The following is a 27,943-nucleotide window of genomic DNA, read 5'->3' as shown; positions in this document are numbered from 1 at the left end:
CAGCTTTGTCTGTGTTGTACATTATTTGTTATTTATTTATGTATTTATTTATTTATTTATTTATGTATTTATTAAAGTCTTGCTGGCCGTGTTTTGTTTCATCGTGTGACCAATAATTATTATGTCTGTCAAAAGAGAGTTCCTTGTCAGTTCCCCATACACACAGAAACACTTTACAAACACATTTTAAACATGTTTTTTTTTTTTTAGACATATTATTTATTTATTTGTGTTTTTATTTATTTATTTAGTCATATTCCATTTATGATTCTTCCCTGTTGCACTACTGTTTTTCTCTTGTCTCTGATGATCTTTATTGTTGGGCTGTGCACCAAACACCAAAGAACATGTGAAAACCTGATCAGCAATAAACCTGATTCTGATTTGATCAATAAATGTTTCGATCAGTTAATCGATTAAAGTCCACGTGGAGACACTGCCGGTCCACAGCACGAGACACACGTGATACGATAAAACTTTCCTGAAGGTAAAACCTTCTCCATCAGTTATTCCTCCTCCTCTCTCTGCAGAGACATGCAGCTTTTATTTTGGAGCGCGGAGCCTGCAGACCGGAAGTGTGTGTGTGCGCACCTGCAGGTGTTTGCGGCGGTTGACAGGTGTTGGGTTGTGTGTGCAGCGCGGCGCTGCGGCTTCAGTTTAGCGGATAAAGTTGAGAGTTTTCTGTCCGTGTGTCTCTGACATGAAAAGCGCGTGAAGCTTCGGACTGAGCGCGAGACCTTCAGGTAAGTGAGCCTCACCTGTGTTTGTATCTGTGTGTGTGTGTTTGTGTGCGCGCGTGTGTGTGTGCGTGTGTGTGTGTGTGTGCGTGTGTGTGTGTGTGTGTGTGTGCGTGTGTGTGTGTGAGGCGCTGCAGCCGCGGTGATTAACACCAATCAGCTGGTGATTAAGTGTTAATGAAGCTCTAATCAGCGTCAGCGACGTCAGCAGGTTAATTAACGTTAATGATGAAGCTGAAGAGGAGAGAAGTAACGGAGTACTTTTACTCAACTACTGTGCTGCAGTCCAGTGTCACTGCAGCTGTACTGAACTACTTCATCCTGCAAACTTTATACACAGAAAAAGATGAGAGAGATAAACTGATAACTTTATTGATACCGAGAGAACCTTGTTTATTGAGTCCAGTCACGTGACAAACAAACAAACAAAAAGTACTTGATGTTTATTTAAAGCCTCTGTGCTTTGGTACACTGTGTGAAAATACTTCATCACAAGTAGAAGTCCTGCAGTGTTAGAGTTTTATCTGCAAACTGTGCCTGAAGTATCAAAGTGCTCGTTGTGCAGCAGAATGAACTCTGTTGAAGTGTTTTGACATATTTGATGATTAATATGTTTTAAACCGTTTTATTTGAGTTAATGTGAGTCGTGTGTAAAATCTGCAGCTATCAGATGAACGAATGCAGCAAACAGTGCAGTACGTTCCTCTGAAGTGTGGAGAAGTAGGAGTATGAAGTGGCAGAAAATACTGAAGTACAAGTACACGAGAGTTGCTGTTGAGTGCAGTACTGGAGTAACTGTACTCTCAGTCTCATTGACAGTAATCGAGTAAGTAATTGAGAGTGTTTGTGAAGTTGAAGGCCGAGCACAGTTTGTCTTCATCAGTTTGTCTACACGTCTTCATTTCTGACCTCATTTCCACTAAGTCACCTCATGCATCTCCCGATATCAGATATCTGATCTCAGAACAGCAAAGTGAAATCCAAGAAAACATTTCAAGATGGAATGAGATCTGATGGTTGGAGCCACATCTGGAATCTTTCCTCCTCCTCCTCCTCTTCCTCACTCAGTGGAACCAAACATCCACTGACTGCGTTGCACAGAATATTCCAGGTTTTGTCCTGATTCCAAAAAATTCCTTCTGCTGGCTGATGAAAATGATGTTCCCGTTCACATGCACCCGTGATTCACGTGTCCTAACGATGGGTCATCAAGCATTTTTCCAGTTGTTAAAGTTATTCATCCGATAGCCAATAAAATACCCACACACCCTCAGCTGCATGAGTACGATAACAACAATGAGAAGAAGAGGAAGTGAGACAGCACCTGGACCAACCTGGTCTCACTCCGAAGTCGTCGGAATCCAGGGCTTGGTCAGTGACTTCTGGTGTCAGACCAAAAAAGCTGTCCTTTCACTTGGGCAACGATACGCAGTTGAGTATCGTTATTGTTTATTGACACCCAGCGGTGTCGGGGGGACGTGGCGGGACAACAACAAAGGTTAAAGCAGTGGAATTGCGACTGCTAAGGTGGAGGGTCCAACAACTACAGACTTTCACCCAGGAGGCCGGTGTTCACTTCCTGTAAGACTGTAAAGCCAAACTCTGTTCTGTTTTCCTGAGCCCAACCACATGAGTGTGTTGAAGGAAAAACAATTAAATTTGTGGTGTTGTACCAACGTAGTACTTTTATTTTGAAAGAGACTGTATCAAACTGTACATTTCCTGTGAAAACAGAAGTGTATTTTGAAAACAGACAATGCATGTAACAGGCTGAAGTTGACACGGCGTCCCAGAACGTCAACAAGCAACACACCCAGGGTACCTTGGACGTCATATGTGGACGTGGAAAGTCCATGACCAAACGTGGACATGTGACGAGGTCGGAGTGAGGATGTGTTGCCTGGACATGGGCATTAGTTTATCCAACACGTTTTCATCCCAACTTGTAAAATATCTCTGGACTTTCACGTTGACATATGATGCACTCGGTATCATCCTGTGTCTGTTGTTGACACTCTGGATTGCCGTGTTCAGTTAACGCATGCGCTGTGTTTTTTCAAAATAAACTTCCATTCTCACAGGAAATGTACAGTTTCAGCTCATTAGAGGAGTCTCTTTCAAAATAAACTGACAACATCGGTAAAACACCTCGAATCTATGTTTATTTATTTGTGCATCAAAAGCTCGTGGTTAGCTTTAGAAAAAATAAATTCACAGGGGAAGCAAACAGCAGTCTCCTGGGTGAAAGTCCGAAAGTCTGGGATTTGTTGGCCCAGTCCACTTCCCCTGCAGCCCACCCAACAGGGACTTTCCAGCTCCTTAGATTACATTGTTACCAGCAGCGTTACAAACTGCAGCTGGCTAGTGCCTTTCACAACACCGCAAAAGGTACCTTTGTGTGTCAGTCGACGTCCACTATAGTGCCCGTACTGGACGACTTCGGTTGGTATCATCCCACCACGTAAGGTGCCTTTGTGCAGCGGTATTTGATGAGTTTGGAATGAGAATGGGTGGTTATTATAGTTTATAAACTTTAAACAGAACGAATCACTGACCGTACCGACATTTTATCCACGTGACGTAACACCAGCTTAGTGATGCGCATGTTCTGCAGTGGACCTGCTCATGTGAGGCAGCGTCACGTGTGTCACTGCTAGGCTACTTTAAAAGTGCTCAGTAGCGCCCCCTTTGGCAGGTATCACAGCTTCTAAACACTTTGTGGATCCAGCTCAGAGTCTCTCAGTACTTGTTTGGAGGATTTTCAGCCATTCTTCCTGCAAAAGGCTTCTAGCTCTGTGAGATTCTTGGGCCGTCTTCATGCTCTGCTCTTTGAGCTCTATCCACAGATGTTTAATGATGTTTAGGTCGGGGGACTGTGAGGGGCGTGGCCAAACCTTCAGCTGGCTCCTCTTGAGGTCGTCCATTGTGGATCTGGAGGTGTGTTTAGGATCATTGTCCTGTTGTAGAAGCCATCCTCTCTTCATCTGCAGCTTTTTTACAGATGCTGTGATGTCTGGAATTTAACTGAATCCATTCTTCCCTCTACCTGTGAAATGTTCCCCGTGCCACTGGCTGCAACACAAGCCCAAAGCATCATCCATCCACCCCCGTGTTTAACAGTTTGTTCTCCAAACATACCTTTGCTCACTGTGTCCAGAAAGTTCTGTTTTACCTTCATCAGTCCACAGGACTTGTTTCCAAAAAGCATCAGGCTTGTTCACATGTTCCTTTGCAAACTTGTGAGGCTGAATGTTGTGGTGAGGACACAGGAAAGGTTTTCTTCTGATGACTCTTCCATGAAGCTCATATTTGTCCAGGTGTGTCTGCACAGTAGAACAGTGCACCACCACTCCAGAGTCTGAGAAATCTTCCTGCAGGTCTTTTGCAGTCAAACAGAGGTTTGATTTGCCTTTCTAACAATCCTACGAGCAGCTCTCTCAGAGAGTTTTCAGCTTGACCTCCACAGTTCCTGTTAACTGCCATTTCTTACTGACATGACCAACTGAGGAAACAGCTCCCTGAAAACACTTTGCTATCTTCTTCTAGTCTTCATCAGGTCTTTTAGTTTTCAGAGTGCTAGGCAGCTGTTTAGAGGAGCCCATGGCTGCTGACTGTTGGGACAAGCTTTCAGGAGTCAGAGTCTTTATAAAGCTTTGAAATTAGCATCAATCAATCAATCAATCAATCAATTTTATTTATAATCAATCAATCAATCAATTTTATTTATAAAGCCCAATATCACAAATCACAATTTGCCTCACAGGGCTTTACAGCATACGACATCCCTCTGTCCTTATGACCCTCACAGCTGATCAGGAAAAACTCCCCAAAAAACCCCTTTAACAGGGAAAAAAAACGGTAGAAACCTCAGGAAGAGCAACTGAGGAGGGATCCCTCTTCCAGGACGGACAGACGTGCAATAGATGTCGTACAGAACAGATCAACATGATAAATTAACAGTAATCCATATGACACAGAGAGAGAGAGAGAGAGAGAGAGAGAGAGAGAGAGAGAGAGAGAGAGAGATGCAGGTAATGACAGTATCTTACAACAACATTAATGAAAGTAATAATATTATAGTTATAGTTCTGGTTACTGTGGTACAATATGTTGAAAGTATGAATTAATATCTGGCAGTATACATGTGTGACAATAGTCATATGTGTATAATAACAGAAGAAGTATGACTAATGACTAATGATGGCAGCAGCAGCAGCAGCAGGAGGCATCTGGCGGGACCACGGCAGCAGCACAACCACACACGTCACGCTGTCCAGGCACCGCTGTGATATGAGTTAATCTGAGAGACAGTGGAGCACAAAGGCTCCGGAGAAGAAGCCGAGTTAGTGACATCCAGAATGGCCGGGTTAGCTAGATGCAGTAATAGGATATGAGAGAGAGAGAGAAGGAGAGAAGGGGCCCGGTGTATTATAGGGGGGTCCTCCAGCAGACTAGGCCTAAGTCAGCCTAACTAGGGGCTGGTACAGGGCAAGCCTGAGCCAGCCCTAACTATAAGCTTTATCAAAGAGGAAAGTCTTAAGTCTAGTCTTAAATGTGGAGACGGTGTCTGCCTCCCGGACCGTAACAGGAAGATGATTCCACAGGAGAGGAGCCTGATAGCTGAAGGCTCTGGCTCCTGATCTACTTTTGGAGACTTTAGGGACCACGAGTAACCCTGCGTTCTCAGAGCGCAGTGTTCTGGTGGGATAATATGGTACTATGAGCTCTCTAAGATATGACGGAGCTTGACCATCACCTGGCCTTTGCTAACGATGACTGTGAACAAGCCAGAGCCTGAACAAGCTCATTAAGGTCTGAGACCCTGTGAAAAGTCGTCTGAGAGCTCAGATGTCTTGGAGTGCTGCAAACTTTTGGATGGTGCTGCTTTCCTTATTTTCACTCTAAAATTGTACAAAACAAAAATAAAACACTGATCTTGGTTAAAATGTTGAAAATCATGTTTCATCTTTAACTTCATAGCTTTCAGAGATCAGTTCGTCTTCTACTCACTTAACTATTCACAGTAAAAGGCATTATGACCAGGGGTGCCTCGACTTTTGCGTGACACTGTACTGTTCAGTTAGTTGTTGCACCACAGTCTCGCAGCATAGAGCGAATCTGGGCACAGATGGAGCAGCAGAACATCAGGTGCAGTAAATGTGAAACTTAACTGCTCATTGAGCTGGGTCTAAAAGTTTGCCTTCACTCACCTCTGCAGCAGCTGCTCCTCCCATCCATTGATCTGGTCTGATCAGCTCTGATCAGATTGACTGATCGATTATCCGTCCTGCGACTCAAAACTCAACCACCCTTTCCAATGAAACTGTGGACAGGGTTACTTCGTACAAATATTTAGGTACCTTTTTTGATGAACATCTTAAAGTTGATGTAAACTCTGTAGGTACTGTGAAGCGAGGGCAACAGAGAATTCACCTTCTCCGTAAGCTAAATTTCTTTTCAGTCCCGTCACCCTCTGCCGTTTTTATCAGTCTTTTATTAAGAGTTTCCTGTGTTTTTCATTTATCTGCTGGTTTCACAGCCTCACATTGAAGAAAATGGTCTAAAGCATTGTTAAAATCTGGTCTAAGATCACAGGAGTGTTTTGTGTTAAGCGGCGCACTGGCGTGCTGAAATGGGCTGGACCCACTGTGTCTGTAATTAACATTTTTTGTGTCTTTGTGTCCCTGCAGGACGACCACCAGTGTCAGAGTGTCCTCATTGGCTGAGAGCCGTCTGGAGGCAGAGTCAGAGTGACAGGGTCGTGTCGTGGGGGCGACTTCCTCTGAGCAGAGGACAAGATGCTGCTGACTTCCTGCTCCGCCCCCTGCAGCTACATCTGGCTCTGGTAAACAAACAAATAAACAAACAAACACAAATAAATGACCATCAGCAGCTGTGACTCTGCAGGAGATGACCAGGAGACACTTTCATCGCTATCAATCACTGATCAGTGACTCACCTGTGTGTTTCCTCCTCCAGGTGCCTCCTGATGGTCCTGACGGCTCCTACAGCAGCTCTCGGGGTGAGTTCACCACTTGTTGTTTAAAACTCACCTGTCGTTTCTTCACTGGGGCTTTTATTGTGAAAGAGCTTTCTCTCTTCCTCTGAACGCCTCTGATGTGAGGTCACAGGATGTTGGCATGATGCTCACCTCAGTGTTATTGATCCTGTTGATCAGAGTGTTATTGATCCAATCATCAGGTTCTGACAGTGTGTCAAACTCACACACCTCTTTTTCACCAACTGAGCTCTGGTTCTTGAACCGATGCTGCTCAGGATTCTTGGAACTTTGGTGCTATTGAGCGAACCATCTCGAATTTCCACCAGTTTCAGTAAGAACAATTGTAATGAAGGATGTTTCATCAACAGAGGTCGTTGCACAACAGAATTGAACAGCAGTAACAAAGCAGCGACCAGTGACGTCATCACGGTTCGCACAGTTTATTTTTGGTTGGCTCTGAACGTTGAGCGAACGGGAAAAGATCCCGTCACGTGTTGGTAGAGAGGGGGTATCAGAGGTTTTCCAACTCCCCGATTAACGCCCCTTCAAATGAAAATTAAATTCATGGACGGTCTCAAATATTAAGATCATTCATTTTTTTCATCAATCCAGTGAAGTACATTTTGTTTTTCATCGTTTGTCTCAGTTGTTTTGTTGTTGCTTGTTTAATTCTTCATGGCTTGCGGATTAATTTAGTCCATAAATCATCAGATAACTTTACTGACAGATGCAGCGTGACTGAAAACAAGATGCTTCTTATTAATGGAGCATTAATCAATCAAATCTCATTTTCAAAGGTCATTTTTTTTCTTTTAGTCTCAGTCACATTTTCACCGTGAAAAACGTCGTTATTAAAATGTTTTGTCATAGTTTCCATTGATGAAATAAAAACTACAGTAAAGTTAATTTTCATACGAAAGTGTGACTCAGTGAACTGATAGCTTATGTATTTTGGTGCTGCAGCTGCTGACATGGACAACGATGTGGGTTATATTTATAGTGAGTTTAGGTCAAATCATATATTTAAAGAGTTCCCACGATCATGGAAATCCTGGGAATGTCATGGAATTTTTACAGTCACATTTTCCAGGCCTGGAAAGGACATGGAATTGGTCAATATCCTTGGCAGTTTTGAAAAAGTTATCACATTTTGTGTACAATGAAATTTTTACAATAATCGTCAAGATTTTTTTTTTAAATAACCATAATAAAAATAAGATGATTAACATAATTTTTTTTCATATTCGAATTGTCGGAAAAATGTTGAAAATAAAAACCTAGACTAAGTTAAGCAAAGCTAAGCTAAGCTAAGTTAAAATTAAGTTAAAATTAGTTAAGTTGGGCAAAGTTAAGATAAACTAAACTAACTAAATTAAGTTAAGCTAAACTAAATTACGTTCAGATAAACTAAACTAAGTTATGATAAACTAAATTAGACTAAACTAACTAAATTAAATTATGCTAAGCTAAATTAAACTAAATTAAGTTAAAAGCTAGTAAACTAAGCTAAACTAATTTAAGCTAAGATAAACAAAGTAAGTTATGCTAAACTAAACTAGATGAAGCTAATTTAAGTTAAACTAAATGAAATTAAGAGAAAGAATGAAATTAGACTACACTAAGCTTAAATAAACTACACTAAACTAAACCCATGAAGTCACAATCGTCACATTTACTGGAGATACAAGACGTTGAAATATTCTTAATTTTTGCCTCACTGTGTCTGCTGAGGTCTTTTTGTGGCTCCACGCTGGTGATAGTCGTGGCCGCTGGCATTATAGTTCAGGGTTGTCCATCCGTCCGTCCTATTCTCGTGAGCGCAATATCTCTAAGTTGTCTTTAACTCAATGAACTGGTTAAATTTTGGTGGTCAAAGGTCACTGTCGCTGTAAGAAGGCCTTGAGGGAATTTCCTCAAATTTGGCACAAACATCCACTTGGACTCAAGAATGAGCCAATTGGAATTTGGTGGTTGAAGGTCGAAGGTCACTGTGACCTCACAAAACATGTTTTTGGCCATAACTCAAGAATTCATATTCTAATAACGAAAAAATGTTGCATAGATGTTGTGAATGACCTTTGACCTTATATCCAAAAGGTCAAAGGTTATCTTTTGTGTGACATCGTAATGTTGTGCAAAAACCCTTTTCTGACCATTATTCAGGGTCATGGAACAGAACAGAATTGGTGACTCTGATCTTCAAACTGTGCTGATTGTACAGATCTTCTGCATGTGAAGCATCCATGTTTTCACAGACATGGATGGAGACTGTCAGAGACACTGGACTTGAGTTAAAATGCTGGTGTGCGGAGGCATAAAACCACGAGACAGTAACTCTGGTTTGGAAGAGCCGCCTGATCCTCAGAGGGTCTTTGGCACGCTGGGTTCAGCTGATTGAGAGGTTCAGGAGTTGGGTGGACTCAGGTGGGACTGATCTGCAGGTATAGTTCGAACATCACCTGAGTGTCTCTGGTGTCCCCCAGGGATCAGACCTCGGGCCTCAGGTCTTTATTTATTTAAACACTGGAACACAAGAGATCAATATAAAGTGACAGGGATGGACCGATGATGGAGGACAGGTGGAGGACTGATGCTGAACTGATCCAGGATGAACAGAGGATGTGGGGATGACCCTGCAGAGGTGGAGAAACTTTTCAGTCTCTCCATCCTGTTGAGGTCGTCAGGTTCAGTCTGTCTGTGAACAGCAGGGTAGGCAGCCAATCAGCTGCTACGCTGTCTGCTCAGCCAATCAGTGGCAGTGTGGTGTCCCTGATGGAGAGATGATGGAGGATGGATGGATGGCAATAGGAGCTGGTGGCAGTGCAGATTAGGTGAAGATACAGGATGGACTGATGGAGGTTGGAGGACAGCACGAGTGCAGACGGGTGCAGAACAGTCGTGACAGTAAATGGAGCGATGATGGAGGATAAATGGAGGACTGATGGAGGGAGGATGGTGCGAGTGCAGACATTCAGGACAAAGTCGTGACAGCAGATAGAGCGATAGCCACATTCCTGCTGCTGATAGCCACGCCTGACTGATAACCTGGTTTACACAACGCTGCAGGAATGTGGCTGCTACACAAACACTGCTGCATGCTGGGAAACTCACCGTCTGGGGCCCACAGTGAAATAAAAACCCCTCACGCTCAGTGTATCAACAGGGACACTCAGTGTGGGACATGTAAAGGGGGACAGCCACCATCAGGTCCTGTTCAACAGTTGTTCCTTCCATGTTGTGTCTGACGTACCTCCATCACATGAACTCAGGTCCTTCTTCGATAACACCATCCATTAACTTCCAGATGGTTTCATTTTAAATGATCTGTGTGCTTTATTATATGACATACACTAACAAACACATTTTATTATACGACATACAATAACAAACACATTTTATTATACAGCGTATACTAACAAACACATTTTATTATACGACATACACTAACAAACACATTTTATTATACGACATACACTAACAAACACATTTTATTATACGACATACACTAACAAACACATTTTATTATACGACATACAATAACAAACACATTTTATTATACAGCGTATACTAACAAACACATTTTATTATACGACATACAATAACAAACACATTTTATTATACAGCGTATACTAACAAACACATTTTATTATACGACGTATACTAACAAACACATTTTATTATACAGCGTATACTAACAAACACATTTTATTATACGACGTACACTAACAAACACATTTTATTATACAGCGTATACTAACAAACACATTTTATTATACGACATACAATAACAAACACATTTTATTATACGACGTATACTAACAAACACATTTTATTATACGACATACACTAACAAACACATTTTATTATACGACATACACTAACAAACACATTTTATTATACGACATACACTAACAAACACATTTTATTATACGACATACAATAACAAACATTTTATTATACAGCGTATACTAACAAACACATTTTATTATACGACATACACTAACAAACACATTTTATTATACGACATACAATAACAAACATTTTATTATACAACGTATACTAACAAACACATTTTATTATACGACATACACTAACAAACACATTTTATTATACAACGATACTAATAAACACATTTTATTATAATATACAATAATAAACACATTTTATTATACAACGTATACTAATAACAAACATTTTATTATACGACATACAATAACAAACACATTTTATTATACAACGTATACTAACAAACATTTTATTATACGACATACAATAACAAACACATTTTATTATACAGCGTATACTAACAAACACATTTTATTATACAGCGTATACTAACAAACACATTTTATTATACGACATACACTAACAAACACATTTTATTATACAACGTATACTAACAAACACATTTTATTATACGTCATACACTAACAAACACATTTTATTAAACAACGTATACTAACAAACACATTTTATTATACGACATACAATAACAAACACATTTTATTATACAGCGTATACTAACAAACACATTTTATTATACGACACACTAACAAACACATTTTATTATACAGCGTATACTAACAAACACATTTTATTATACGACATACAATAACAAACACATTTTATTATACAGCGTATACTAACAAACACATTTTATTATACGACATACACTAACAAACACATTTTATTATACAGCGTATACTAACAAACACATTTTATTATACGACGTACACTAACAAACACATGTTATTATACAACGTATACTAAAAAACACATTTTATTATACGACGTACACTAACAAACACATTTTATTATACAACGTATACTAAAAAACACATTTTATTATACGACGTACACTAACAAACATTTTATTATACAACGTATACTAAAAAACACATTTTATTATACAACGTACACTAACAAACGTGGTGGCAAAACTACTATTTAATGAACAGTTTAAAGAAAAAGTCTTCACACGTCGGCTGTCTTTCTTGAGTTTTAACAAGCATTCATGAACGGAGACACTCACACATACAACCGCATGAACAGTCAGTCAGTAAGAGTGCCTAGCAAGTCTTCTCGCCCTGCTATCTTTATAGTTCCCATAACACATGCACATCAACAGTCAAAATATGTGCACTTGACATTCCTAAACACAACATCTCTTGAGACTACCAAGGACACTTGTTGTCCTCCCTGGCTCGTGACCTTGGTGTCTCTCACTGCTGTCACAGTAGGGGTTAAGTGAGCACCACACATCACACATCACAGCAATACCAAATACCAGAATTTTCCATCACAACAGCGTACACTAACAAACACATTTTATTATACGACGTACACTAACAAACAGATTTTATTATACGACGCACACTAACAAACACATTTTATTATACGACGTACACTAACAAACATTTTATTATACGACATACACTAACAAACACATTTTATTATACGACGTACACTAACAAACATTTTATTATATGACGCACACTAACAAACATTTTATTATACGACATACACTAACAAACACATTTTATTATACAGCGTACACTAACAAACACATTTTATTATATGACGTACACTAACAAACACATTTTATTATACGACATACACTAACAAACAGATTTTATTATACGACGCACACTAACAAACACATTTTATTATACGACGTACACTAACAAACACATTTTATTATACGACGTACACTAACAAACACATTTTATTATACGACGCACACTAACAAACACATTTTATTATACGACGCACACTAACAAACACATTTTATTATACGACGTACACTAACAAACAGATTTTATTATACGACGTACACTAACAAACAGATTTTATTATACGACATACACTAACAAACACATTTTATTATACGACATACAATAACAAACATTTTATTATACAACGTATACTAACAAACACATTTTATTATACGACATACACTAACAAACACATTTTATTATACAACGTATACTAACAAACACATTTTATTATACGACATACAATAACAAACACATTTTATTATACAACGTACACTAACAAACATTTTATTATACGACATACAATAACAAACACATTTTATTATACAACGTATACTAACAAACATTTTATTATACGACATACAATAACAAACACATTTTATTATACAGCGTATACTAACAAACACATTTTATTATACAACGTATACTAACAAACACATTTTATTATACGACATACACTAATAAACACATTTTATTATACAACGTATACTAACAAACACATTTTATTATACGACATACACTAACAAACACATTTTATTATACAACGTATACTAACAAACACATTTTATTATACGACATACAATAACAAACACATTTTATTATACAGCGTATACTAACAAACACATTTTATTATACGACACACTAACAAACACATTTTATTATACAGCGTATACTAACAAACACATTTTATGATACGACATACAATAACAAACACATTTTATTATACAGCGTATACTAACAAACACATTTTATTATACGACATACACTAACAAACACATTTTATTATACAGCGTATACTAACAAACACATTTTATTATACGACACACTAACAAACACATTTTATTATACAGCGTATACTAACAAACACATTTTATTATCTGACGATACACTAACAAACACATTTTATTATACATCGTATATACTAAAAAACACATTTTATTATACGACGTACACTAACAAACATTTTATTATACAACGTATACTAAAAAACACATTTTATTATACAACGTACACTAACAAACGTGGTGGCAAAACTACTATTTAATGAACAGTTTAAAGAAAAAGTCTTCACACGTCGGCTGTCTTTCTTGAGTTTTAACAAGCATTCATGAACGGAGACACTCACACATACAACCGCATGAACAGTCAGTCAGTAAGAGTGCCTAGCAAGTCTTCTCGCCCTGCTATCTTTATAGTTCCCATAACACATGCACATCAACAGTATTCTAAACACAACATCTCTTGAGACTACAAGGACACATTTTGTCCTCCTGGCTCGTGACCTAACAAACACATTTTATTATAGTTAAGTAACAACACACATCACAGCAATACACAAATACTAACAAACACATTTTCCATCACAACAGCGTACTAACAAACACATATTATTATACGACGCACACTAACAAACATTTTATTATACAACATACACTAACAAACACATTTTATTATACGACGTATACTAACAAACACATTTTATTATACGACAAACACTAACAAACACATTTTATTATACGACATACACTAACAAACACATTTTATTATATGACGCACACTAACAAACACATTTTATTATATGACGCACACTAACAAACATTTTATTATACGACGCACACTAACAAACATTTTATTATACGACATACACTAACAAACACATTTTATTATACGACGTACACTAACAAACATTTTATTATACGACATACACTAACAAACACATTTTATTATACGACGCACACTAACAAACATTTTATTTTACGACATACACTAACAAGCACATTTTATGATACGACGTACACTAACAAACACATTTTATTATACGACGCACACGAACAAACATTTTATTATACGATGTACACTAACAAACACATATTATTATACGACGCACACTAACAAACACATTTTATTATACGACATACACTAACAAACACATTTTATTATACGATGTATACTAACAAACACATTTTATTATACGACATACACTAACAAACACATTTTATTATACGACGTATACTAACAAACACATTTTATTATACAACATACATTAACAAACACATTTTATTATACGACGTATACTAACAAACACATTTTATTATACGACATACACTAACAAACACATTTTATTATACGACGCACACTAACAAACACATTTTATTATACAACGTATACTAACAAACACATTTTATTATATGACGCACACTAACAAACGCATTTTATGATACGATGTACACTAACAAACATTTTATTATACGATGTACACTAACAAACACATTTTATTATATGACGCACACTAACAAACATTTTATTATACAACGTATACTAAAAAACACATTTTATGATACAACGTATACTAACGAACACATTTTATTATACGACGCACACTAACAAACATTTTATTATACAACGTATACTAAAAAACACATTTTATGATACAACGTGTACTAAAAAACACATTTTATTATACGATGTACACTAACAAACATGTGGTGGCAAAACTACTATTTAATGAACAGTTTAAAGAAAAAGTCTTCACACGTCGGCTGTCTTTCTTGAGTTTTAACAAGCATTCATGAACGGAGACACTCACACATACAACCGCATGAACAGTCAGTCAGTAAGAGTGCCTAGCAAGTCTTCTCGCCCTGCTATCTTTATAGTTCCCATAACACATGCACATCAACAGTCAAAATATGTGCACTTGACATTCCTAAACACAACATCTCTTGAGACTACCAAGGACACTTGTTGTCCTCCTGGCTCGTGACCTTGGTGTCTCTCACTGCTGTCACAGTAGGGGTTAAGTGAGCACCACACATCACACATCACAGCAATACCAAATACCAGAATTTTCCATCACAACAGCGTACACTAACAAACACATTTTATTATACGACGTACACTAACAAACACATTTTATTATACGACGCACACTAACAAACACATTTTATTATACGACATACACTAACAAACACATTTTATTATACGACGCACACTAACAAACACATTTTATTATACGACATACACTAACAAACACATTTTATTATACGACGCACACTAACAAACACATTTTATTATACGACATACACTAACAAACACATTTTATTATATGACATGCCCTAACAAACACATTTTATTATACGACGCACACTAACAAACACATTTTATGATACGACATACACTAACAAACACATTTTATTATACGACGCACACTAACAAACACATTTTATGATACGACATACACTAACAAACACATTTTATTATACGACGCACACTAACAAACACATTTTATGATACGACATACACTAACAAACACATTTTATTATACGACGTACACTAACAAACACATTTTATTATACAACGTACACTAACAAACACATTTTATGATACGACATACACTAACAAACACATTTTATTATACGACGCACACTAACAAACACATTTTATGATACGACATACACTAACAAACACATTTTATTATACGATGTACACTAACAAACACATTTTATTATACAGCGTACACTAACAAACAGATTTTATTATACGACGCACACTAACAAACACATTTTATTATACAACATACACTAACAAACACATTTTATTATACGACGCACACTAACAAACACATTTTATGATACGACATACACTAACAAACACATTTTATTATACGACGTACACTAACAAACACATTTTATTATACAACGTACACTAACAAACACATTTTATGATACGACATACACTAACAAACAGATTTTATGATACGACATACACTAACAAACACATTTTATTATATGACATGCCCTAACAAACACATTTTATTATACGACGCACACTAACAAACACATTTTATTATGAACAGTCAGTCAGTAAGAGTCACTAACAAACTTCATTTATCTTTATAGTTCGACATAACACATAACAAACAACAGTTTAAAATATGTGCACTTGACATTCCTAAACACAACATCTCTTGAGACTACCAAGGACACTTGTTGTCCTATACACTAACAAACACATTTTATTATACGATGTACACTAACAAACACATTTTATTATACAACGTATACTAACAAACACATTTTATTATACAACGTACACTAACAAACAGATTTTATTATACGACGCACACTAACAAACACATTTTATTATACGACATACACTAACAAACACATTTTATTATATTACATGCCCTAACAAACACATTTTATTATACGACGCACACTAACAAACACATTTTATGATACGACATACACTAACAAACACATTTTATTATACAACGTACACTAACAAACAGATTTTATGATACGACATACACTAACAAACACATTTTATTATACGACATACACTAACAAACATATTTTATTATACGACGCACACTAACAAACACATTTTATGATACGACATACACTAACAAACACATTTTATGATACGACGCACACTAACAAACACATTTTATGATACGACATACACTAACAAACACATTTTATTATATGACATGCCCTAACAAACACATTTTATTATACGACGCACACTAACAAACACATTTTATGATACGACATACACTAACAAACACATTTTATTATACGATGTACACTAACAAACACATTTTATTATACAACGCACACTAACAAACATTTTATTATACGACGCACACTAACAAACACATTTTATTATATGACGCATACTAACAAACATTTTATTATACGACGCACACTAACAAACACATTTTATTATACGACGCACACTAACAAACATTTTATTATACGACGCACACTAACAAACACATTTTATTATACGACGTACACTAACAAACACATTTTATGATACGACGTACACCAACAAACACATTTTATTATACGACGCACACTAACAAACATACAGTGTACATTAACAAAAGTGTTGTATTGAACATGTTTTTATTATACAACATACGCTAACAACCCTACATGCGTTATATTATATGACATACATCTACAAACGTGTTTTTTATTCAGCGTTCATTAAGAAATGTATGTGACTTGTATGGCATACATAGACAAACATATGTATTTTATTATGGACTGTACATTCATGAACACCTTTTGTTATGCTGTATATTAAGGAATATACCTGTGTCTTATTATACACCTTACATTGATGAACACGTGTTTTATCATATGCTGCACAACATGTTTTATGATACATTGTGAACTAACTTACAGAAATCTTTCATAATAGAACACACATTAACAAACCTGTGTGTCATTGGTTGTGTACAGCTATAATGAACAAATGTGTTTTACTGTACTGTACGTAAATGAACACATAGTGTGTACAATATCTAACACACATGGATGGATGCTTTTTTATACGGCGTACATTTACAGATGTGTTTTATTGTACGGAATACGTGAACGAACACATGTATGATTATATGACGTACAGTAACAAACACATGATTATCTTACTGTGTACATGACATGCACGTGTTTTGGCTCAGCTGCAGCAGTCGGCGTTTTTTATTGTTGAAGTGATTTTCTGATGGTTTGATTCGTATCTGATGAACAGAAGCTGCTTCACATCTGTCCTCATTCAGACTGTTCAAAGAGTTTTGTGGGTCAGAAAAAATGGATGCATGATTGTCACTGACGTTATCTGATAAACACACATACACACACACACACACACACACACACACACACACACACACAAGCACAGTCAGCTGTCTGCTTCCTGAGAATCTCAGAGATGCTTGTCTGTCTCTGCGCAGTGTTTACATTCCTCACTGTCTGAACACAGAGAATACACCATAAAATACAAAACACACTCTGCTGGAGACAATACACCCAAAAACACAAAACTCACATGCTAGGGGAAATACACCCCAAAACAATAAAAACAAAAACTTGTTGCCTTGTTGCAGTCATAACATCCATGATTTCATACATTTAACACTCCTGTTTTTATGATCGCAGTCGGAAGCTCATACATCCTTCAGTGGTGTGGCGCCCCCAGGCCTGATGGGACATATAATCCACCCAGTGTGTCCTGGATCTTAGATCACCATCCCAAACTCTCCAATTGTTGGCTGCACCTTAATATTGTGGTTATGAAAATCACAAACAGTCTGTGACAAGGACACAAACCTGGCGGAGGAGTCCAGTAACTACTAGGAATACAGCTCTCACTGCTGTTAAAAACTGAATGAGTCATAGTTACAGCCCCAGTGCCCCCATACTCACTCTACCCACCACAAGATACCCCAGATAACCCGGTCCTAAACCTCACCCTAGTCCAAAAAACACACGTAGACTTCCATCATCCCTTCAGGATACCTGCAGGTGTAAACACCAGAGGCCGGTTGCACACACACCTAAAGTGAAGGTTTTCCTTAAAGACCCAGTTATTTCCTCAAAATAAAATTGGTTGCACAAAGCACCCTAAGTCCCTGATCACACCGAAAGAGTTGTATCAGCTGGAGGCAGCTTTTTGTAAATGGTTTTAATGAGAAAGAAACTTCTGGCTGTTTTCACGTTGCGACGCGCTTCACGTTTCTGTACTCTAGACACCTTGTATTTTTGCCGGAGCACTCTGAACTCCTGGAGTTGAAAAAACTTCAACTCAAAGCAGAAAAGCACCTCATGTCATCTCTTTTTTCAGCATCTTTTTTCCCATTGTCCAATCAGATGATTTGAGAGGCGAGGCTTCAATGGTTCTCACGACAACAAGTTTACAGTTGGTCAACAATGGAGAAGAAACTGGTGGTAGTGGTTGCTGGATACCCAGAGCCATACGGCCTGATGACAGACAGCAGGTTGTCAAACTGCCCCTGAGTCATCCTAAAATCTGCCTGTAAACGTCCGTGATGGAGGAGAAGCTCCCTACACTGTTGCACAAAAGACCTTAGCAACCAAAGCAAGGTAAAAAAAAAAACCTGTCTTAACTGCAACATGATCAAGTTTATGGTGATAAATGAAAATAACCAACACACCCCGAGAAGAGTGTTCTGTGACCAGGAGAACCTGACGGATACACTCAGGTCTGTTTGTTTGTTTCTTCCTGCAGTTGTTTTCTGTTTTCTGATATTTGGGGTCAAATTTACTTTTTTTTTTTTGAAGATTTTTTTGGGGGCTTTTTGCCTTTAATGTACAGGACAGTGTGAAATGGGGAGACAGAGAGAGTGGGGGGACGACATGCAGCAAAGGGTTGCAAGCCGGAGTCAAACTTGCGACCGCTGCAGCGATGCATCACCTCTATACATGGGGCGCTGGCACTATCCACTAAGTTACTGACGCCCCTCACATTGATCGGCCATAATGAACACCATGTTCAAGCATGGGGTGGTTTATAAGTGTACTTGGTACCAGGACACGGATTCAGGAGGTGCAGTGTGGATTCTGTCCACGCTGTGGAACAGTGTGGAACAGTGGACCAGCTCTTCATTGTTGCGGGGCTGCTGCAGGGGTCGTGGGATTCTGCTCAACCAGTCTACACATGCTTTGTGGACTCCTCTTCACTGCTTCGCTGTTAGTTAATGCTACTTCTAGTTTCAGGGTCTCAGGCATGTTATGTCCACTCACGTTCTCATCTCTCGCCTCTCACAGATTCCCAGTTCTCCTCATTACTCAGTGGGTATGAATGATTGTCAGAACATGAGTCCCTAACTGAGCTTGGTTAAACTAACTGATCATGTTTTTACAGAGCCAGAAATGCTAGTGTTAGAACAAGAGCACAATAAATACTTACAAGTTACACAAGTTGACCCAACACAATCAGATTTATTTAAAATCATCTTTATGGGAATAAATATCCAAGTAACAAAGTATTTATCACGTCACATTTTTGATCATGTCCATGTACAGTTAGGGGCCTTGTTTGTTTCCATCTGCCATTTTGCACAACATGTAATGTAATTTCACAATTTTCATTTATTTTAGAAACTGGGAATGTGGAGTCGGAAAATACTTTTGTTCAATTTCAGTCATTTAGGCTATTTAGAATTGGGGGGGACATGTCCCCCCCGTCCCCCCCGGGATCTGCACCCATGGCTAACTGGTAGATTAGACTCTTGCTGTATCCGGTCGGCAAAACAACAAAAACGTCCTTCTTGCAAAGGAAAGATTTGAGCGCCGTCTTTTGTTCCTCTTTTAGAGAAAAAGCCAAGTCTAACTCGTTCATTGTAGCGGCCAAAGCCGTTTCAAACAACTGGTGTTCATCCGTAGCCATCTTGCAGTGTTTACTGACTGATTCCGGACTTCGTCGTCGCAGCATTGTCGTCATCTGTTTAGCTCGCCTCTGGCCCGCCTATATCAGATACACCGATGTGACTGGTGCAGCTCGGCTCCAACAGCATGGGTAATGAGCATCATTCCTGATTGCCAGGGTAACGTTGATGATGCTATGATGTCATTGTGATCTTTCTTGGTTTCCAGGGCGACCAATCGGAGGTGTGCGGTGGTCGGGACTGCTCCACCTGTCAGTGTTTCCCAGCCAAAGGAGCCCGGGTGAGTCTCCACCCACTAACACAGCAGCCCACAGCCAATCAGAGCCCTGCTGCAGCATGACATCATCACAGCTGCAGACAATCCTGTTAACAGACGTGTGAAGTCTCCACTGTTGGCTCGTAAACCACACACAGACATATACACACGCACAGACACGCGTGCGCACACACACACACACACACACACACACACACACACACAGACTGTAATAATGAGCAGCAGGATGGAGGAGTGTCAGAGTGGAATGTGTTTGTGTTAAATTTTCAGCTGTTTACCTTAAACTGAGTCAACAGATTCCTCACACACACACACACTCACACACACACACACACACACACACACACACAATGATGTCACAGTTACTCCTCTCACTCCTGAAACTAATCTTCTAGATAACATGAACAGATAGGGACATAATGATGTAGAGACCCACAATTCAGAGCGTTGTCATGGTAACACTGTTACTGGTCACTGTGTGTTTCTATCTACAGTCAGTTTGATCCAGATGTTTCTATCTACAGTCAGTGTGATCCAGATGTTTCTATCTACAGTCAGTGTGGTCCAGATGTTTCTATCTACAGTAGTGTGATCCAGATGTTTCTATCTACAGTCAGTGTGATCCAGATGTTTCTATCTCCAGTCAGTGTGGCCCAGATGTTTCTATCTCCAGTCAGTGTGGTCCAGATGTTTCTATCTCCAGTCAGTGTGGCCCAGATGTTTCTATCTACAGTCAGTGTGGTCCAGATGTTTCTATCTACAGTCAGTGTGGTCCAGATGTTTCTATCTACAGTCAGTGTGATCCAGATGTTTCTATCTACAGTCAGTGTGGTCCAGATGTTTCTATCTACAGTCAGTGTGGCCCAGATGTTTCTATCTACAGTCAGTGTGGTCCAGATGTTTCTATCTACAGTCAGTGTGGTCCAGATGTTTCTATCTACAGTCAGTGTGGTCCAGATGTTTCTATCTACAGTCAGTGTGGCCCAGATGTTTCTATCTACAGTAGTGTGGTCCAGATGTTTCTATCTACAGTCAGTGTGATCCAGATGTTTCTATCTACAGTCAGTGTGATCCAGATGTTTCTATCTACAGTCAGTGTGGTCCAGATGTTTCTATCTACAGTCAGTGTGGTCCAGATGTTTCTATCTACAGTCAGTGTGGTCCAGATGTTTCTATCTACAGTAGTGTGGTCCAGATGTTTCTATCTACAGTCAGTGTGGCCCAGATGTTTCTATCTACAGTCAGTGTGGCCCAGATGTTTTTATCTACAGTCAGTGTGGTCCAGATGTTTCTATCTACAGTCAGTGTGGTCCAGATGTTTCTATCTACAGTCAGTGTGGCCCAGATGTTTCTATCTACAGTCAGTGTGGTCCAGATGATTTATCTACAGTCAGTGTGGTCCAGATGTTTCTATCTACAGTCAGTGTGGTCCAGATGTTTCTATCTACAGTCAGTGTACTCCAGATGTTTCTATCTACAGTCAGTGTGGTCCAGATGTTTCTATCTACAGTCAGTGTGATCCAGATGTTTTTATTTACAGTCAGTGTGGCCCAGATGTTTCTATCTACAGTCAGTGTGGTCCAGATGTTTCTATCTACAGTCAGTGTACTCCAGATGTTTCTATCTACAGTCAGTGTGGTCCAGATGTTTCTATCTACAGTCAGTGTGGCCCAGATGTTTTTATCTACAGTCAGTGTGGCCCAGATGTTTCTATCTACAGTCAGTGTGGTCCAGATGTTTCTATCTACAGTCAGTGTACTCCAGATGTTTTTATCTACAGTCAGTGTGGTCCAGATGTTTCTATCTACAGTCAGTGTGGTCCAGATGTTTCTATCTACAGTCAGTGTGGTCCAGATGTTTTTATCTACAGTCAGTGTGGCCCAGATGTTTCTATCTACAGTAGTGTGGTCCAGATGTTTCTATCTACAGTCAGTGTGATCCAGATGTTTCTATCTACAGTCAGTTGTATCCAGATGTTTCTATCTACAGTCAGTGTGGTCCAGATGTTTCTATCTACAGTCAGTGTGGCCCAGATGTTTCTATCTACAGTCAGTGTGGTCCAGATGTTTCTATCTACAGTCAGTGTGGCCCAGATGTTTCTATCTACAGTCAGTGTGATCCAGATGTTTCTATCTACAGTCAGTGTGATCCAGATGTTTCTATCTACAGTCAGTGTGATCCAGATGTTTCTATCTCCAGTCAGTGTGGTCCAGATGTTTCTATCTACAGTCAGTGTGATCCAGATGTTTCTATCTACAGTCAGTGTGGTCCAGATGTTTCTATCTACAGTCAGTGTGGTCCAGATGTTTCTATCTACAGTCAGTGTGATCCAGATGTTTCTATCTCCAGTCAGTGTGATCCAGATGTTTCTATCTCCAGTCAGTGTGATCCAGATGTTTCTATCTACAGTCAGTGTGGTCCAGATGTTTCTATCTACAGTCAGTGTGGCCCAGATGTTTCTATCTCCAGTCAGTGTGATCCAGATGTTTCTATCTACAGTCAGTGTGGTCCAGATGTTTCTATCTACAGTCAGTGTGATCCAGATGTTTCTATCTCCAGTCAGTGTGATCCAGATGTTTCTATCTACAGTCAGTGTGGTCCAGATGTTTCTATCTACAGTCAGTGTGGCCCAGATGTTTCTATCTCCAGTCAGTGTGATCCAGATGTTTCTATCTACAGTCAGTGTGGTCCAGATGTTTCTATCTCCAGTCAGTGTGATCCAGATGTTTCTATCTCCAGTCAGTGTGATCCAGATGTTTCTATCTACAGTCAGTGTGGTCCAGATGTTTCTATCTACAGTCAGTGTGGCCCAGATGTTTCTATCTACAGTCAGTGTGGCCCAGATGTTTGTGTTCACAGTCACTTTGCTCCAGATGTTCCAGCATGTGTTTCAGTTTACTGAGGAATGTTTGTTAATTTTAGAAACGTGATCAGGAGCCAATCAAACGGCTCCTAGAGCGTCACATGTCACTACAGTCAGCTGATCAAGTAAACAACAACAAACGTTATCTGGTCAGACCGTCGTCCAGACCACAAACTGACCTCCGATTTGTGTGTCCTATGTGTGTGTGTGTGTGTGTGTGTGTGTGTGTGTGTGTGTGTGTGTGTGTGTTTGTACAGCTGGGGGCAGCAGACAGGCAGAGAGGATTGTGGGAAGGCGTCTGTCTCAGTGATTTCACAGCTGAGTGGTTTCAGAGAAAGAAGGACAGAGAGAGGACTAACAGAGATCACAGCTGTCACATCTCATCACACACACACTCCGCACACACACACACACACACACACACACACACACACACACACACACTTCACATCACTGATTCACACACTAACACACAGGGAGCACCAGAGCTCGACTGATAAATCAGCACGTCGATTCCGATCAGTATTGATTTGATCCCATCACAGACTGATCAATAGCTGTCAGAGTGTCTGTTGATAGTGTCTGTCCGTCCTCACCTGGATCAATCAAACTGTGATCAGACACACACCTGTGGGCTCAGGGGAACATCCCAGACACTACAGACGTGACTCAATCACAGTTATTGATCCTGATCAAACATTATTAGTTTATTAATTATCAGATTGATTAATCATTTTTCTTTCTTTCTTGTTTCTTTCTTTCTTTCCTTCTTTCTTTCTTTGTTGTTTCCTTCTTTCTGTCTTTCTTTTTCTTTCTTTCTTGTTTCTTTCTTTCTTTCTTGTTTCTTTCTTTCTTGTTTCTTTCTTTCTTTCTTGTTTCTTTCTTTCTTTCTTTCTCCCTGACTTTCTTTCTTGTATCTTTGTTTCTTTCTATCTTTCTGTCTTTCTTTCTTGTTTCTTTCTTTCTTTCTTTCTTTCTTGTTTCTTTCTTTCTGTTTTTCTTGTTTCTTTCTTTCTTTCTTTCTTTCTTTCTTTCTTTCTTTCTTTCTTTCTTTCTTTCTTTCTGTCTTTCTTTCTTTCTTTCTTTCTTTCTTTCTTTATTGTTTCCTTCTTCCTGTCTTTCTTTCTTGTTTCTTTCTTGTTTCTTTCTTTCTTGTATGTTTCTTTCTTTCTTTCTTTCTTTCTTTCTTTCTTTCTTGTTTCTTTCCTTCTGTCTTTCTTTCTTGTTTCTTTCTTTCTTTCTTGTTTCTTTCTTTCTTTCTTTCTTTCTGTCTTTATTGTTTCTTTCTTTCTTGTTTATTTCTTTCTTTCTTTCTTTCTTGTTTCTTTCTTTCTTGTTTCTTTCTGTCTTTCTTTCTTTCTTTCTTTTTTCTTTCTTTCTTTCTTTCTTTCTGTCTTTGTTGTTTTTTTCTTTCTTTCTTTCTTGTTTCTTTCTTTCTTTCTTTCTTTCTTTCTTTCTTTCTGTCTTTCTTTGTTGTTTCCTTCTTTCTGTCTTTCTTTTTCTTTCTTTCTTGTTTCTTTCTTTCTTTCTTTCTTTCTTTCTTTCTTTCTTGTTTCTTTCTTTCTTTGTTGTTTCTTTCTTTCTTATATCTTTCTTTCTTTCTTTCTTTCTTTCTCTTTGTTGTTTTTTTCTTACTTTCTTTCTTTCTTGTTTTTTTCTTTCTTTCTTTCTTTCTTTCTTGTTTCTTTCTTTCTTTCTTTCTGTCTTTCTTTCTTTGTTGTTTCCTTCTTTCTGTCTTTCTTTCTTGTTTCTTTCTTTCTTGTATGTTTCTTTCTTTCTTTCTTGTTTCTTTCCTTCTGTCTTTCTTTCTTGTTTCTTTCTTTCTTTCTTTCTTTCTTTCTTTCTTTCTTTCTTTCTTTCTTTCTTTCTGTCTTTCTTGTTTCTTTCTTTCTTTCTTTCTTGTTTCTTTCTTTCTTTCTTTCTTTCTTTCTTCTTTCTTTCTTTCTTTCTTTCTTTCTTTCTTTCTGTCTTTCTGTCTTTCTTTGTTGTTTCTTTCTTTCTTGTATCTTTCTTTCTTTCTTTCTTTCTTTCTTTCTTTCTGTCTTTGTTGTTTTTTTCTTTCTTTCTTTCTTTCTTGTTTCTTTCTTTCTTGTTTCTTTCTGTCTTTCTTTCTTTCTTTCTTTCTTGTTTCTTTTTTCTTTCTTTCTTTCTGTCTTTCTGTCTTTCTTTGTTGTTTCTTTCTTTCTTATATCTTCCTTTCTTTCTTTCTTTCTTTCTTTCTTTCTTTCTTTCTGTCTTTCTGTCTTTCTTTGTTGTTTCTTTCTTTCTTTCTTTCTTGTATCTTTCTTTCTTTCTGTCTTTCTGTCTTTCTTTGTTGTTTCTTTCTTTGTTGTTTCTTTCTTTCTTTCTTATTTCTTTCTTTCTTTCTGTCTTTCTTTCTTGTTTCTTTCTTTCTTTCTTCATTGTTTCTTTCTTTCTCCCTTTCTTTCTTTCTTTCTTTGTTGTTTTTTCTTTCTTTCTTGTTTCTTTCTTCCTTTCTGTCTTTCTTTGTTGTTTTTTTCTTTCTTTCTTGTATCTTTCTTTCTTTGTTGTTTCTTTCTTTCTTTCTTTCTTTCTTTCTTTGTTGTTTCTTTCTTTCTGTCTTTCTTTCTTGTTTCTTTCTTTCTTTCTTTCTTGTTTCTTTCTTTCTTTCTTTCTTTCTTCATTGTTTCTTTCTTTCTTTCTTTCTTTCTTTGTTGTTTTTTCTTTCTTTGTTGTTTCTTTCTTTCTTCCTTCTTTCTTTCTTTCTGTCTTTCTTTGTTGTTTTTTTCTTTCTTTCTTGTATCTTTCTTTCTGTTTTTCTTTTTTCTTTCTTTGTTGTTTCTTTCTTTCTGTCTTTCTTTCTTGTTTCTTTCTTTCTCGTTTTTCTTTCGTTCTTTGTTGTTTCCTTCTTTCTGACTTTCTTTCTTTCTTGTTTCTTTCTTTATTTCTTTCTTTCTGTCTTTCTTTCTTTCTTTCTTGTTTCTTTCTTTTTGTCTTTCTTTTTTCTTTCTTTCTTGTTTCTTTCTTTCTTTATTTCTTTCTTTCTGTCTTTCTTTCTTGTTTCTTTCTTTTTGTCTTTCTTTTTTCTTTCTTTCTCGTTTCTTTCTGTCTTTCTTTTTTCTTTCTCTTTTTCTTTCGTTCTTTGTTGTTTCCTTCTTTCTGACTTTCTTTCTTTCTTGTTTCTTTCTTTCTTTCTTTCTTTCTTTCTTTCTTTCTTTCCTTCTTGTTTCTTTCTTTCTTGTTTCTTTCTTTCTTTCCTTCTTCCTTGTTTCTTTCTTTCTTCTTTCTTTCTTTCTTTCTTTCTTTCTTTCTTTCTTTCTTTATTTATTTATTTCTTTCTGTCTTGTTTCTTTCTTTGTGTTTTTCTTTCTTTCTTCCTTCCTTTCTTGTTTCTTTCTTTCTTTCTTTCTTTCTTCTTTCTTTCTTTCTTTCTGTCTTGTTTCTTTCTTTGTTTTTCTTTTCTTCCTTTCTTTCTCGTTTCTTTCTTTCTTTCTTTCCTTCTTGTTTCTTTCTTTCTTGTTTCTTTCTTTCTTTCTTTCCTTCTTCCTTGTTTCTTTCTTTCTTCTTTCTTTCTTTCTTTCTTTCTTACTTTCTTGTTTCTTTCTTTCTTTCTGTCTTTCTTGTTTCTTTCTTTCTTTCTGTCTTTCTTTTTTCTTTCTTTCTTGTTTCTTTCTGTCTTTCTTGTTTCTTTCTTTCTTTGTTGTTTCTTTCTTTCTTTCTTTCTTTCTTTCTTTCTTTCTTTCTTTCTTTGTTGTTTCTTTCTTTGTCTTTCTTTTTTTCTTTATTTCTTTCTTGTTTCTTTCTGTCTTGTTTTTTTCTTTCTTCCTGTCTTTTTTTCTTTCTTTCTGTCTTTCTTTCTTTTTTCTTTCTTTCTCGTTTTTCTTTCGTTCTTTGTTGTTTCCTTCTTTCTGACTTTCTTTCTTTCTTGTTTCTTTCTTTCTTTCTGTCTTTCTTTCTTTCTTTCTTGTTTCTTTCTTTCTTTCTTTCTTTCTTTCTTGTTTCTTTCTTTTTGTCTTTCTTTTTTCTTTCTTTCTTTCTTTCTTTCTTTCTTTTTTCTTTCTTTCTCGTTTTTCTTTCGTTCTTTGTTGTTTCCTTCTTTCTAACTTTCTTTCTTTCTTGTTTCTTTCTTT

The 27,943-nt window shown here is 37.6% G+C and overlaps 1 protein-coding gene across 1 annotated transcript in view; it reads left to right on the top strand.

The window, feature by feature from the left end:
- Window positions 1-605: 605 nt before the first annotated feature.
- Window positions 606-27,943, top strand: part of col4a4 (collagen, type IV, alpha 4) — a 59,483-nt gene continuing 32,145 nt past the window's right edge. Inside the window, exons 1-4 of the mRNA XM_049577584.1 lie at window positions 606-743; window positions 6,428-6,582; window positions 6,717-6,759; window positions 20,921-20,992. Coding sequence (XP_049433541.1) covers window positions 6,536-6,582; window positions 6,717-6,759; window positions 20,921-20,992 — 162 coding nt within the window. The 5' untranslated portion in view covers window positions 606-743; window positions 6,428-6,535. The remainder of the gene's footprint in view (window positions 744-6,427; window positions 6,583-6,716; window positions 6,760-20,920; window positions 20,993-27,943) is intronic.

This window comes from Epinephelus fuscoguttatus, linkage group LG5 (genome assembly GCF_011397635.1).
Source record: "Epinephelus fuscoguttatus linkage group LG5, E.fuscoguttatus.final_Chr_v1".
Classification (NCBI taxonomy): domain Eukaryota; kingdom Metazoa; phylum Chordata; class Actinopteri; order Perciformes; family Serranidae; genus Epinephelus; species Epinephelus fuscoguttatus.
The sequence above is the reverse complement of the archived record's forward strand: the minus strand, read 5'-3'. Positions and strand labels throughout refer to the sequence as shown.